The following is a 16052-nucleotide window of genomic DNA, read 5'->3' on the forward strand; positions in this document are numbered from 1 at the left end:
CTTCTGAGTGGCTTGTGGTTGCTCTTAACACCCCACGCCCCTTTTCTGTGTTGTACTCCTCTTCACGCCCCCTGGAGGACAGGAGAGGGAGCTAGCACAGCCAGCATCCCTGGGCTTCTGTGACCTCCCTTGCACTGTTTTATCTCCCTGCAGATTCATGATGTCACTAAAATCCTTCTCAGACGCCACAATGCCAGCACAAGAGAAGATATTTGCAGTTTTATGGTATGGATGCTTTTTCTATTTGTTGTAAAAGTAATACTAAAGCTTGTTTTTTTTTCCTTTGATTAAAAAATGTTTTAAAATTCTTCCCCATCCCCTGAGTTCTCTCTATATGACTCTGGCTGGCCCCATAGGATTAAAGGTGTGTGCCAGCATGCCTGACTCTAAATTAATCTTCTTAAAGTAAAAATTATGATAGGAGGGAACTTAATTCCAGTAATGGTCACTAGGATCTGCTATTTGTTTTAGTTTTGGGATTGAAGGGCTATTTATGCACTTGTTTTCCTGCCAGCATTTCCTGTTGATGGCGGTGTACAGTGCACCGAGACAGTTGAGGGGCCTCAGGCAGAGGACCCAGTGTGCTCACAAAGGTGGTGGGCAGTGTGTGTGTGTCCACAGGGCTGCCCACAAGCCCCGCTGACCTCTGTTTTTGCTCACAGCTTGCGCTGCCAGTCCCTCCTGAACATGGCAATGTTTCGATGTAAAAAGGATTTAGTAATGAAGTATTCGCGCTCTCTCAGCGACCACTTCAAGAGTTCTTCCAAAGTGGCGCAGGCACCTTCTCCATGCACGGCAAGGCAAGTGCTTAGTCTCCTTGAGTCACACAATCAAGCCACTCACGTCCTGCTTTTGTGTGTGTGTGTGTGTGTGTGTGTGTGTGTGTGTGAGAGAGAGAGAGAGACAGAGAGAGACTTTGGGTTTCCGTTAGCTACTTTTTCCCCTTCTTAGAAACAGATAAACTAAATTCAGGTTGATGAGATAACACAGAAGATACAGTAGTTCCCACTGACCAGCCAGGACCCACATCCGGTTGCATAAAATTACAGCCAGTACTGAGGCCTCCCTAAACAGCTTCAGGTTCAGCTGAGAGGGCAGGAGCAGCCAGAGATCCCCAGCAACGGTGCCTGAAGGCGGGGCTCTGGACCAGCGTGCTTGTGGAACCGGTTCTGTTTCTCAAGACAGGGTTTCTCTGTGTAGCCTCAAATGTCCTGGAACTCACTCTGTAGACCAGGCTGGCCTCGAACTCACGCAGATCTGCATGCCTCTGCCTCCTGAGTGCTGGGACTAAAGGTGTGCGCCACCCGCCGCCCGGGGTGATGACGGTGCCTGGTGTGAAATGAGTTTTTTCATGGTCCGGCTCTTCGTTTTGTTTAAGACAGGACCTCACTCTAGCCCAGGCTGGCCTCAAACCTGTGCTCTTTTATCTCAGCCTCCTAAGTGCATGCAGTACTGCCCCCACGTGCTGTTTTGTCTCTTCCTAGTGTTCCTCAGGAAGTCTTGTTTCTTCTGGGCCTTGCTTTCAGAGAGCAACATATATAACACAGACCCAGTACTAGCAATCAAAAGGGAAGGGGCTTCGCGTGGTTTCTTTAAAAAGGACATTCTGACTAAGGGTGTCTAGCACGGGTGACTGTGTTGTCGTCGGTCATGTGATTCAGCTAGGGTGGTTTCTTCACGCCAAGCCACCTAGCTTCCAGGATGCAGCAGTGACAGCCACCCTGGCAGGTCGCCGATTGTCAGGCGTCCTCTGTTCTGTCCGTCTATCGGGCTTACGTGACTGGACTTCCTTGACCCTGTTGAAGCATGTGACTGTGTAGGGCCAGGCCCAGAGTGAGCGCACTGGAGCTCCTCATCCACAGCTGCTGTGCCCAGCCTGCTGCGGTTCTTTTGTTCCACGACTGTTTACTGACTCAGTGGGAGCTTTAGGAGCCAGCCATGCACCTCTGGTGCTGTGACCCAGGGAGAGGAGGAGAAATGCATAGAAAGCAGTGTTCCGACTGATGGGAGTCAGTCCGAGCTGGCTGACTGAAAGAGAAGACCACGGGTGGAGATGCATCTCGGAGGCCCTGCCCCCGTAACCCCCAGCCCTGCCGAGCTCTTGTTGCTGCCTTAATGGCACCAGGAGGAGGAGGGGGCGGGGTCTCAGAGGATGAGGACTTAGCAAAGGCTCAGAGTGTGCTGGTAGCACAGCTCGGGATGTGTCTTTTGATCTCATAGGAATGACTTTACCAGTGATTACTGTTTGGGGGAGCACGCCCAGAAATTTAGACTGCAGTTCCAGAGACTGCTCTGTGATCTGCTGGTTTATGTAAGTAACCGAGTCTTTCTCCATTCTCACAGAAGCACAGGCGTTCCGTCTCCCCTCTCCCCGATGCCTTCTCCTGCCAGCTCCATAGGGTCCCAATCAAGCGCTGGCAGTATGGGGAACAGTGGGGTGACTGCCACCATCAGTACCCCAGTCGCCATCCAGAACATGACCTCCTCCTATGTCAACATCACATCCCATGTCCTCAAAGCCTTTGACCTCTGGGAACAGGCAGAGGCTCTTTCAAGGAAAAATAAAGGTGAGGGGCTCGGTGGGGGTGGGGTGGGGTGGGGGTGGGGCAAAAGAATTGGGTGGCTGTCCTCAGATTTCCCTCTCTGCTTCATAACCTGGGTGTAGTTCCTCCGACTCTGGGGTGTGAGTTAGATTTCCCCAATGTTGGCATCACCGTTTGAACCTGAACTGAAAGGCTAGCGGGAGGACAGGGCTGCAGCAGAGGCGTGGTCTGCCCCTCTGCTCAGCACGCCTGAGGTGAAGCAGCCACAGTCTGAGGCATAGAGCATAGCAGACATCACCGGGGCACACGGGGGAAGACATGGAACTCAGGGTCTGAGCCAGAGGCGCTGACTGATGTTGGTGCCAGCATCCCCTAAATAAAGGTTACATGCACACGTGATGGGTGAACACTAGTGAACATACATACACCCTATTACATTTTCTTCCTGGTTGGAAGAAGGTGACCTGCTCTAAATTTCTCCACAGCCTCTTTATGTCTTTCCCACTCTCCTCATGCCCTCATGGACCACAGTGCATCAGTTGGACACTTGAAACATACCAGCCACTCACTAGGCATGAGTTTTGATTTCTTTTAGAAGGTTCTGGACTTCTAATGTGGGGCTGTGCAGAGTTAGCCAGCTCTTGAGGAGAAGTACACTAGCTGAGCCACGGGATGCTGTGGGGGATGTTGTCTCTGGGATGTTTGTGCTTTCATTTCAGTTTGATGCTGTTCATTTATTTATTTGAGTTTGATTTGCATTCTATTGCAGAATTCTTTGCTCAGCTCAGCACAAAAGTGCGTATCTTGGCCCTCAACAGCAGCCTGGTGGACCTGGTGCACTACACAAGGCAGGGTCTGCAGCGGCTGAAACAAGCTCCCAAAGCTCCCTAGCGCAGGCCAGGCTTGCTCCATGCCTTGGAATGTATTTGCACAATTGGAAGCCTTGATCAGTGTAGACAGTTGTCCGATCGGGATGTCAGATGCAGAAGAAAAGCACATAAGATGGCCAGGATGCTTGTCACTTCACCTCACAAGCTGCGTGGTCATCGGTCGGACGCTGGTCAGCAGAGCGGATGGTGGGAGATGGTGTTGCCTTTCCTAATGGAAGGACAGAAGGGCAGTGGAGCCTAACTGGCGGCACATGAATGGTCTAGAAACATTTCTGATTTCTGTTTGTTTGAACGACAGGATACAAGTTGCAAGTGAGAGGAAGAGAACCTTCCTTCCATTCAAGTCTGACGGCAAACTCTTGTCATCTCAGTGGTCACACTAGCTCACGTCCAGAAGGATTTTTTTTTTTTTTTGAATAATAATTTTTGGTGAAGGGTTTCATAGTTTTTGTTTTTTCAAGTTTTAAAGGAAACTTCTAATGGCAATTTATAAAACAGAAGTGAAGGCCCCCACTGCACCTCTCTCCCTGCATGAACAGGGGCTCTGAGGACACCGAGTATTAGCATCTAAAAAAGTGAAGGTGACGCCCCATCCCACGGTGCCTGGAGTCGTGCACACTGTCCAACTCTGGTCTCTGGCTATCCTGAGAAGCATCCCAGGTTAGCCCTAAGGAGTGGCAGCGTTTAGACCTGGGGCCCTCTTACAGTCTTCCCCACATCCCAGGAGGCCTCAGACTTCCTTTTGCCACACTCCAGGAAAGGGCCTGGCCAATCAGCACCCCCGCTGTTTTCTGCGCTTCCCACCGGTGCTGTGTGGTGCCACCGGCAGAAGGAGCCACGTTTACCTTGGACAGGAGGTGGATGCGCTCATCTGTCTGCTGGTGCTGGAATCCCAGGTGCTGTGGCTACTCGTAAACAAAAGTGGTCTTCCCAGAGAGGCTGTTATTTTTCTGCTACAAATATTCTATATTTATAGCAAAACTCAACTTTCTAAAGCCCTTGACTATCCAGGGGACATTGGGGATGGGAGTTAATTCAACTTTAAAAAAAAAAAAATCAACCCACTACTATCCACTTTCACAGCAGACCATCTTCTCAGGTGTGATGAGACTGAAGAGGCTCTGTGACCTTACCAGGCTGTACCCCGTCCACATTAAACCAAGATCACCTTGACAGGAAGTGGGGGAGCACTTGGAACGCACACCTGCCTACAAGCACAGACTTTTCCTTGAGAGCTTAGTCCTGGAACACTCTGAGCACAGTGTTTTTGAAGAGCAAATTCTTTTTATTCCTCTAGACAGTAGAATTTGCACATGTGTTCACTGTCTCGGCTTCCTACCAGCTGTGCTTGGGTGTTTTGCATTTATAGATTAGTGGAGACGGGAGACCCATCTGTCCTTAGCCTCTCAGCCTTTCATTGTTTGGCTAAAGCTAGAGAGTGGCTGCCTTGTGCATATCTGCGCGTAGACCATGGCTGTGATCCGACTAAGCAGTTTTCTTTATTGATGTTCTGAAGCAAAGCCATTTTACTCTTTAAACTACTTGTTACCTGAGCCGCAGCCCATGGTAGGCTGTCCCTGGCACTGTGTTGCCTCTTCAGGCTCTTTTTCCTCTCCCACAGCTGTCTGTCCCTTTGCTGCCTCTCAGTTGTGAATGGTTGTGTGCATTTTGCCAGAGCGAGCATCTGTGTGTGTGTGCACGTGCATGTGCGCGCCTACCAGTGGTCCACAGTGCCCCTTGACCAGACACATTCGCCAGTGCAGGAAAAGTAGACTGCCCCATTCTTTGTGTGGATGTGTTTCCTCAACTCTATATACAATTTCGTTTGTACCAGCTGGGTCTGTAGCTGTTGCTGGTTTCCCACAACACAGTACCTGAGGGGAGAGGGCCTCTGGCTGCCTTTTAATAGAGTGAAAGCACAGTGGCTTGTCAGTGCTGTTTCCTAAAGCTCATTGTAGAAACCTGGAGACTCTTAAGCCATTTGCACTTTTCACTGTGTGCTTACAATTCCCAAAGGCAATTTCCCCTCCCCACCAAGGAAGTTCGTTTGGGAGGACTATAAAATTAACCCTTTGGTGTGTGATGTCTTACACCCGTAGAAGAGCACACACTCCACGGTGAGATAGACAGCGTTTAAGGAGTGAGTAAATCTAGCCTTTGCCACTACAAAGGGTGTGTATGGACCGTCTGGCTGCAATAGAAAGTCCAGGAGTGTACTTTTCCCCCAAGTGTTGAATGTTTTCTCTTTTGGAAGTAAGTACAATTTGATACATGTACAAAGCCTCCTGCTAAAACAGGCTGCCTCGGGTAAGGTGCTCAGAAGGCAGGCCGTGTAGAACCAGGGAGGAGCAGGAGGGTTCCCTCATGAGGGCATGGGAAATACTGATTTTTCTTTAAAAACAAAGCAGCATTTATTTTGTAGATGTTTTGACAAAGATGTCTATTCCCTGGACAAACTGGATCGCCCCAGCTGCCCACCATGTTCTCTAGGTCTTAGGAAGTTTAGAACAGACTCTTCCTGGTCGTACTTGAAAATGTGCCTTAGCTGATACCGTATGTATGGGCATTAGGGACAGACCTGGGTCCTATGATCCCTGTCTGGAAATGCAGAGGACTTGTGCTCCTCAGCACAAGAGGGTAGCAGATGTGGCTAGACACATTTGTGCCTTTGTTGACCAAATAGACTTTCTGAAGAGATGCTGTTGGTTCTGCCGCAGCTTCGGGTGGTCTCATGGGGCCCACGTTTACTTTTCTGCGGTGTGAAGGTTGAAGTCTATTTGTGGGCTGGTAACTGAGTTGGGCTTTAAAATATGTATCTAAAATCTTTCCAGGCCTCCTACAGATTCCTTTCCTCCTCCTCTGCCCTTTTTCTTAATGATTTTCCCTAACACTACACTCTGTCTCTGACTGCTTCCCATGTCATCTGTTTCCCTCGCTCCCACTGGTTAGAAGTAGTTAAGTCAGAGTATTTTGGACTCCTTTTTAGAAACACTGAAGAGTGAGCGATCGCTTTGCAGCTGTGGAGACGCTATGATCAACTTGGATGCCCCCCTCTCCCTGCCCTTTTTTGTTGTTGGTTTGGTTTTGGTCCATTTGGAAATGATGGTGTGAGGCCTCTTCCTGTGTCTTTATTTTGTCGTCTTGTTGTAGGGAGTGTCAGGGTAGACAGGCATGGTGCTGGGGCTTCCTTTAAAACCTGCAAGTGGCATTTCTGCCAGGCAAGTTCTCCACTGTGCCGTCCAGGTGTGCCGACTTCCTGCTGAGGTGGTGGCCCTTGTGGCTGTGCTCTCACTGAGGCAATGACAAGCGCCTTCCACCTCACTTCTTCAGGAGGCTGTAAATGTCTTTGGTTGCTTGGGCTTGATTCACACTATATTGTCCTGCTGTGCGTCGGGCATTGGCAGTCACCGTGGTGAGCAGAGAGAGGCAGAGGACAGGAAGGCAGGCCAGAGCTCCCTGTGAGCCTGACACTGGACAAGGCCAGTACAGGCACGCCTCCTGCGCTGTTGGGCCGGGCTGACCCAGGGAAGACTGACTTGCTCTGTCTTAGCAGTGCTCGATATAGGGAGCATTAAGTTTGCCGTTTGTTCAGGCCGCGACATGTATTGCTAAGAACACTGCGCATCCTCATGGTGTCAGCCATACACTGTTCGTGTTGAGGTGTCTGCATGTGTGTACACGTGTGTCCCGAATCTTGTTTTAACTTTTTTCTGAATGTGATCATGTTTTGGATGATACCTGAGCAGGGTTGCCTTTTTTTTTTTATTTATTACCACTATATATTATATTATATATTATATATTTTCTTTCTTACCATGTTAGAAAAAAGTCAAATCTTGGTATTATTAAAATTGCTTTAAAAAGGAATAGGTTGTCCAAGTGATACTGAAAATCACTGGTCTACCTTCAGTGCGTCTTTGATTACCATGGAATAATGTGCCAGCCCCCACCAGTACCTGGCTTTGTATGCAGACTGGGGAAACAGCTGCTCCCAGTGAAGATGTTCAGCGCAGATATGGGAACACCACCGTTTGGTTTCTTTTTAAATCAACTTCAGCAATGGAACTTCAAACTTGGGGCTTTTGTGAATAAAATTTAGCTGCCTTGTAGAATCCTTTAAAAGAGGCAGAGATGATCTGTGAGGGATTTTTTTTCTTTTAGAAGAAAATCTGCAAAAGATCTTTTCCAAAGATAATGTGCCACAGAGCTTTTGTTTTTCTGTTTTTAAAAAAAATGTAATTGACTTGTTCATCTTCACAGTCTTTCCTTTCCACAAGATCAAACTGTAGAAAAAATATTTAATAAAAATTTAGAGAAATCATTGGAGTGATTTTTATTTTGGTCTCTCTGGAGCCACTGCTGGCACAGCTGACACGCCAGGGCTGGAGTAAACGCTGCCTAGCTTGGTCTGTGAAGTTGCCACCTGCAGTCAAGAGAGTCTCACGGGGCACTCTGCTGCGCTCACAGTACGTACAGAGTGCGGGGAGGAGATGCAGTCTGCAGGAGGTCTGCATTAGCCGTGTGGCTTCTCCCAACATCAAATGCCAGGTGCCAGCATTCAGTGTGCTGTGGCACACACAGGCCTGCAGTACTCAACGCTGAGGGACCTGGAGGCTATCTGGTCCTCCCTTTCCTCTTCCGCTGCCCTAAGGGACACCCCACTAGTTGCTTGGAATTATATACAACTCAGGCCCTGGCTCTGACTTCCTCACTCGGAGCCTCCACTCCTCAGTTTCCTAGCTTGTGGCTTTACTTAACCTCTCTGGTCATGTCATATATGAAATGTGTACTTGCTGCTGTGTTAGATTGAAAAGGTCACCCAGGTTGGGTCACCCAGGTTGGTTTTCCTAATGACCCAACATGACCCACCGAGTGAGCCCATGGTAAAGGTGATGAGTGTAAGTGCAGCGAACGGAGCCTGTGTTGAGAGAGATCTCAGCCTTGGAAAATGGATCATCCACCCCTATAACCTTAAATGTCAGTAGTGGCTGCACCAGTTCCTTTAACCAGCCACCTGTTAGACACAGTGCTTCTCAACCTGTGAGAACTTTTGTGCCAAAATTAACATTACCTTTTTTCTTTGGTTTGGCCTTTTCAAGACATGGTTTCTCTGTGTATTGGCTGTCCTGAACTTGCTTTGTAGTCCAGTCTGGCCTCGAACTCACACAGATCCGCCTGCCTCTGCCTCCCGAGTGCTGGGATTACAGGCATGTGCCACTGCACCTGGTTTAACATTACAATTCGTAACAGTAACAAAATTACAGTTAAGAAGTAGCAATGACAATCATTTTATGGCTGGGGACACCACTGCATGAGGAACTGTATTGGAAGTCACGGCACTGTGAGGCTGAGAGCCACTGCTGTAAAAGAAATGTCATGGCTGCCCCAACACAGGAATGTAACAGAACATCCTAGGATACAGAGTGATGCATACATGCCTCAAACATACAGAATGCAAAACAAGTGGTAGGCCTTTCTCCCCTACAGAGAGGGCATATTCCCCCGTCTGGATAACTGTGATACGACACCACCACAGAAGCTAAGAAAACTGTCCTCCTGCAGGGCATGCCTGGTGTGGCCTGCCCTCTACCTAGAGGTGGGCTTTCCCCTTTCCCAGAGACTCAGGATACAATCCAGACATTTTGGTTTCACAACCCGCCCCCCTTTTTTTGCCCCTGCCCTTTTCCTACCTCCCTGCCTTCTCTCCCCCGCCCCCACACCCCAGCACGCCCTCCTGAGCTTCCAATAAACCTGCATTTATAGATTTTCACTTCGTTCAATTAGCTCAGTACTATTATTTAATCAAAAACATTCAGTATTTTACATACCAGTCCTGCCACTACCCTCAAGGTGTCATGTAGAGGACTTTGATTATGGGTTCAAGTGTATTTTGTGCATTTTCTCCGGTCACTGTCTCCCTAATCCAGTGGGTGCACAAGAGCTGGTTCCCACATAAACGAGGCAGGTTCACACTGAGCAGGGACCTCTGTACACTTACCAGTGAGCATGTAGGCGCTTTGGAAGCCTGCAGCGGTCTCACCTTGCACACCGGTGGCGTGGCTAGATGGTGGTCAGTCCGGCTGGGGGTGTGGCTCAAGGGTGGTGGACCAGCATGCACTAGGCCCTGGGAATTAATTGTACCCAGTGCTATGTATAGTGATGGCGGCAACACACCTGTAATCAAGCTGCAGACATGAGGCTCAGCGGTCAGGTCATCCTAGGCTACATGAGACCCTGTCACCGGATCCTGTCAAGTTTGAGAACAGAAGACAGAGCAAAACCAAGGCTGTGCGGCTGGTGACTGAAGACTGTGTCGTGGCCTCTCCTAATGTCCAGGCAAAAACCACCCTGCAGAAACTAAAAACAGAAAAAGTGTGCCTCTGAAGAGGTGGCCAAGTCATCCGGATGGCTGAGCGGAGGGAGTTAAAGTCTGTCAGACAATGCCTGCGGAATGAAGGGTTAGACACGGCATACTAAACAAACAAACGAGAGAGACTTTCTACGAGACTCAAAACATGACTGTTCAGGATCCACCTCATAACTGCTGGGCTAACAGCACCCGTGTACAGCAAGCATTGATATTTGCCTTACAAAGTAACAGACTTGCTTCAACGTATATTTTCAGTACTCTCTGAAATTTGTTGGGGTAGAGGCATCAGGCGCTTTAGGCTGCCCAGGGTGATGCCTAAGGGTCCTCACTAACATTTACACCCATATCCGCAGACACACAATTTACACACGCACACACTGTTGAGTATGTGGAAATCCATGACGTAAGCGCTGTGGGGTGCTTCCTGTGTTCTCATCATTCTAAGCACGAGCTTCCTATGCTTGTATGAAACGGCCACTGCCTGGGTCCCACTGCCTGCCGTTCCTGAAGCTGCCTCTCAGTCACCTTCATCTGCATGCTGGAAGCCGAGCACCCAGGATCTCCTGCTCCCTCTTTACTGCGCCAGGCCCTGAAGAGACCTAGCTGCCCCCAACACTCCTGTGCAGTTCACACACTAAACTACTCTTCTGAAAGGATGTGGGGTCTGAGTCAACAGCCCATCTGTGCCCTCCCTGTCTCCCCCTGCCTCAGCCACTCCACAGGCGTAAACCCTTCACCAGAAGGTGGGTGAAATCAGGACCAACATTTAGCTTTGACTTTGATGTGTCCCTGAGGTCAGTTCCCAGTCAGGGTGAGTGGGATGGGTCAGCAGGCAAAGGCACTTGCCCCAAAGCCTCACAACCTGATTCAGATCTCTGAGTATCACATGGAAGGAGAAACCCCGGTTCCCGCAAGTTGTCCTGTGCCCCACCCCTACCCCCACCCAAATAAGAAAATTTTAAAGTGAATAATCCACCAGCCTAGTCTCTGAGTATCAGTAGTGGTAAAGAGGAAAACATTTTAAACCTGGGCTCAGGTTGTTCTTCGTATGCTAACAGAAAGAAAACAATGAAATAACTATAACAAGTCAATTTTGAAATTAGGCTCCTCATTAGGGCTAGGTTTCCCAGATGCAATGTGCACAGTTGGCCACTAGATGGCAGCCGCTTCCTTCGGGTTTAACCACAGTGACTTTTCAAAGACCAGGAGAGCAGAGGTTGGAGGGAATTTTGGAGAACTAGGAAGTTCTGATTTTTGGTTGGCATACAATATGGTATAACCACTTTGCATAGCAGTGTATCAGTGCCAGGCGGCGCACACCTTTAATCCCAGCACTCGGGAGGCAGAGGCAGGCTGATCGCCGTGAGTTCGAGGCCAGCCTGGTCTACAAAGTGAGTCTAGGAGAGCCAAGACTACACAGAAACCCTGTCTTGGAAAAAACAAAACCAAAAATGAAAACAAAAACAAACAAGCAAAACCCAAATATTTTAAAGTGAACATCAATAAACACATTACATGTAAAGCTTGTGTCAACAACTAAGTTTGTCAGCAGATGAGTTGTCTGGCAAGCAGCAAGACCTAAGACCACAGCAGCTACCTGTGGTATCTCAGAGCCCTCTCATGGCCCTGACCTAACTCAGAGGAGGCATCTTGTGCCTTGCATGGAGATTTTCATTTTGGAGCAGAACTATCCACCACGCAGGGTAATTCCAAACTTTTAAACTCATATTTTCAAGTTAGCTGAGTAGTGGGTTTGCAATAGGCTTTTCTGTACATCATTAGTTTTTGTTAATTCACCCACTCCTCTCTCTCTCCCTCTTCTCTCCTTTCCACCCTGTCCAATCCCCATGTAATCCACTGCCCTGCACCCTCCTCTTTCATAGTGCATGCAGTCTACTATCCCTCCAGCTACCGTTGTTAACTGGCCTATAGACAGCAAGCTTCCACAGGGTTTCATATACCCTAACCCATCGGGCTAGTTTCCCCCTCACTTCAATTTCCTCCATACCTATGTGGCCCTCCCTGCTTAGACAGACTCATCTGTAGTCTCTACCACCCTTAAAGCCTAGTGGGAGGACTCGTAGGAATGGTCCTCACAAATACACCATGAATTAGGTCCTACTTTTTTTTTTTCTTTATCAGGCATAGAGAAACAAAAGCAGCAAAGAAAATTCTCAGTTTTGTCACTTACAAAAGTGTTCTACACAATTGCATTTAACAGCACTGCAAATTCATCGTTCCCCTGAGGAAATGAAATATGCTCCTGAGAAAGAGCAAAACACTTACTTGGAGATTTAAAAAACAAGGTTATATAAAACAGTGAAAGTAAAAGGCAATGCTAATTTGTTTAGAAAGGCAAGGGGTCAATACAGTAAGTGTGGCTGTAATGACTAAATGGGGGAACCACACAAAGGAGCCGAGATTCGTCTGGACAAAATAACACACAAGAGGTTCAGTACAGCAGCCCCAAGCTTCACGGAAGGTGGGACAAGTGCTTCATTTGAACCCTGGTTCTCAAGGCCAGCCTGGCAACACAGAGTGACACCTCTCCACACACACACACACACACACACACACACACTTTTCCACTTGTCATTTTCGTATCTCAGCTGTTTTACAGCACTATTCGGCAAACACTGTTACCATCTCAGGTTAAAGCGACGAGTCTCCCAGTAAGGTGTTCATCTCTGAATATTTCATCTCCTCGTCTCTATACATAGTCTCACCATCCAACCTCAGTGTTCCTCTATCTGTGCTCATATCTTACAGTGTGCCCTTTTGTTTTAACTTATAAAGAGGCTGCCTGTTGAACCTGGGTTTTTTGTTTGGTGTGTGTGTGTGTGTGTGCGCACGTGCGTGTGCGGTTGTTGTTGGGTCCTTCCATACTATGCTTCTGACAGCCAGTGTTCCCTTTATTTCACACTCTTTAAGAGTACCTCATTGCTGGTACAAGGGCACAAACAGCATGTCAGGTGACCACTGTCTAGTCAAAATCAGAAATGGAGAACATCCAAACTTAACAATCAAATGAGATTAGGATCATTAGCCCTGACAATAAATAAATATGTCATGCATGCCAGTAGCCACAAGTGTCCCGCAAGCTGTTAAGATGAGACGCTGACTGCAGCCACGTTTCAAGTAATTTTCACATTGGGCTGGATGTAGCCAGTCTGCCACGTGTTATGGTTAAATGCTTTGAGGTCTGGCTGAGACACGCAAAGCAGAGAGCACCGACCCAGCCATGGCCGCTCACAGGCTCGCACAGTGCGCGGCATACTAGCAAGCCACCACGTGCTGGCTACGCTCCCTGAGAAGCTGGCTCTGGAGCTGAAGTAGCGCTCCCCTCCTGCTTCCGACCCAAGCATGTTTATCTCAGAGTGTCCTCCGAGACCCCGTGTCCAGGGACGAGCTGTTCCTGTGCTCCTTGGCCCCTTAAGAAAGGGAGAGCAACAGGAAAGACCAAATGAAGATGCCATGGCGTCGAGAGCAGGGGAGTACATTGTTAAGAGTAAGGAAACTGGTCTTGACCACAGAGGCAAATTACAGAGGTACACACACGCCCCCTCCTAAGGCGAGAGTCAGCTGGAACAGCTACCCTGGAGAAGACACTGCCTGGGACCCTCCTCATGGCTCAGCTGCTCCAGCCGACCGGGTATCCGGGTCTCCTCCAGAGCTTTGTGCTGGACGGTCTAGGAGTCTGCGGGTGCTCTCCTGTCTTCCTGCTGCGTTCCTCACATCCTTTATCTCACCTGTGCGTACTTAACCCCACTCATTTGAAACAGAGCTGCCTCGATCAAGGATCTTCCTCCACATCAGCCAGCCTGACAAAGAGGGAAATATAGCCCGATTTGGGAACTTCAAAGTTTGCCTCAAGGAAGATGAGGAAGCCACTGACCGTTGGGTTGGCTTTGGTTTGACATGTCTGGTAGGCACTGGGCCAGAGTTCAGCTCCCCAGCACCCACATGGATGCTAGGCAGGTGAAGCAGGCTGCCTGTAATTCCAGCACTCTGGAAGAAGAGACAGCGGGTCTCTGGGGCAAACTGACTGTGCAGACTAGATGTGTAGATGAGCTCTGGGTTCAACTGAGAGGGTCTGCCTCAGTGAGAACGATGGACAGCGATCACTCTGGGTTCAACTGAGAGGGTCTGCCTCAGTGAGAACGATGGACAGTGATGAAGGGAGACTTTCATGTTAACCCTGTGCCCACACAGGAATGTGAATGCATGCACACAGACTCACACACACGTGTACCACACATACACACACATGAAGAAAAACAATGAAGAGCTGTTAGGTCACAGAGGATTATCAATATGCTAGGCTTCAGACGATTTGTACAACTATTCAATTAAGTTTCAATAAATACATTGTAGGATATTAAACAATGAAAAAACTAGCAGTTTCCTTTTTTTTGTTTTTGGCAACAACATATTTTATTGATTAATGACAAACTTGAACTAATCATCAAACTATACTGCATAAAGGGATTTTGTAAAAATGCATTCATCTCCTGATAATAAATAAATCCAGCTTTGTACAACTAGAAAACACAGGACAGTGACAAACAACAAAGTAAGAGAAAAATGGATCCTGGCTCCAAATCCAAGGACTAAACCAATGAGCAAAGCTAAAGGAACCTCCAGCTTTCCCTCCCGAGGGGCTCACGTGCTTCCTGAGAGTCCTGCTCAAGTCTTTTCACTGGGGATTAGGTTAGTGCCAATCTACAGCCATTACCAACACAGTCTCAGGTGCATGGATTTGCCTGAGATGGGGAAAAAGAAAGAAAAAACAACATCCCAATGATAAGCAGCACACTTGGTGAGGGGAGCCAGCACAGCTGTGTCCTGTAGTGCTAAAACCCCAAATGGAGACAAAAGGCTTCTTACAGACACTAGCATGGTTTCAAGAACGCCTCAGAAGCACGCAAACCCTTTCCCTACTTTGTAAACAGCTAAGAACTGAAAGTCACCATCTAGAGACAGACAGAGGACAGAAGCTCATGAGCGCCGTGGGTGACCTGCAGGGGCAGGCCTCAATCCTCAGGCTGAGGAGGAGACTTATCTCTCCTCTGGGAAAAACCTACTGCCTATAGTTAGTTGCTTCAGGAAAAAAATAGACAAAACTCAATAAATTACATTTTATTCATCAAAATAAACAGCTATTTGAAGGTTTGGGACTACATGAAACATTTCTCAGAATAAGAATAGGTTCAGAGGTAGGCTTCCTCCCGCCTACCCCATCGTTGCTAACGCAGGAAATACCACACTGAACTCTACAACTAATAACTCTTCTGCTATGGGCCCACAAGGTGCACTCACAACAGCTGACAGTCACAGGGACAGAGGCTGCGGTTGTCTTCCCATCCATCAGATGTGCTTGCACTGTCATTGCCGGGACTCAAGTTACATACAGTCAACCACATTAGTGGACCCGTGTCCTACATCTCGGATCTGGCTAGTTGAACAGTCACACACGGCCACACCAGCGCCAGCTCTGCAGTGAGACACAGGCCCAACCAGCTCCCACCTGGAAAGACAGGACAAGACTGTCACCACAGAGCCCAGGGGTCGGAACTATGGGACTAAAAGACAGCAAGTCTCCACAGGGAGAAAACTTATTCCAAAAGCTCGTATTGATAACATAATACTCTTCCGTTATCTCAAGTTTTGCTTTCCATAGCTTCAGTTATCTATAGTAAACCAGTCAAAATATTAAATGGAAACTTCCAGAAATAAGCAATTTCGTAAGCTTTAAACGCCACACTGTTCTGCCTTGCCTCGGATAGCCTCTGATTGGTGTGTTGTTTCTGTAGACACTACCTACCCATCACCAGCCACTTAGGGGTGGGCTGACTGCCACAGTAGTAGGTCCTTTTGTTGAAATAACCTTTGTTTTACTTAATAATGGTGCTGCAGTATAAGACCAATGATGCTGACATCACTTTTGTTTCAGCACAGTGTGAAAAAGTTCCAGTTTATTAGTAATTGCTAACTTTTGTTGTGCCTAACTTTATGCACTGAACTTTTATCATTTTAAAAAATTAATTTTTCCTTTACATCCCGACCAGTTTCCCTTCCTTCCCTTCCAGTCCCTCTCCTCAGCATCTCCCTTCCCACATCGACCCCATCCGCTCCTCCTCCTGTGGCATATACAGTCGCAACAGGACTAGGCACATCCTCTCCTGTTAAGGCTGAGGCAGCCCAGCAGGGGGCAAGGGTCCCACAGGCAGGCAACACAAACAGGGCACG

General features: G+C 48.2%; 2 protein-coding genes across 2 annotated transcripts in view; one reads left to right on the forward strand and one right to left on the reverse strand.

Moving 5' to 3' along the window:
• Positions 1 to 4089, forward strand: part of LOC127186649 (AF4/FMR2 family member 1-like) — a 41079-nt gene extending 36990 nt beyond the window's left edge. Inside the window, 4 exon segments of the mRNA XM_051142889.1 lie at positions 154 to 225; positions 663 to 800; positions 2344 to 2567; positions 3313 to 4089. Of these exon segments, the coding sequence (XP_050998846.1) occupies positions 154 to 225; positions 663 to 800; positions 2344 to 2567; positions 3313 to 3434 (556 nt within the window). The 3' untranslated portion in view covers positions 3435 to 4089.
• An 11071-nt stretch (positions 4090 to 15160) lies between these two features.
• LOC127186650 (kelch-like protein 8) overlaps positions 15161 to 16052 on the reverse strand; it is a 56400-nt gene continuing 55508 nt past the window's right edge. The window contains 1 exon segment of the mRNA XM_051142891.1: positions 15161 to 15330. Coding sequence (XP_050998848.1) covers positions 15207 to 15330 — 124 coding nt within the window. The 3' untranslated portion in view covers positions 15161 to 15206.

Source organism: Acomys russatus, unplaced genomic scaffold (genome assembly GCF_903995435.1).
Source record: "Acomys russatus unplaced genomic scaffold, mAcoRus1.1, whole genome shotgun sequence".
In the NCBI taxonomy this organism is placed as follows: domain Eukaryota; kingdom Metazoa; phylum Chordata; class Mammalia; order Rodentia; family Muridae; genus Acomys; species Acomys russatus.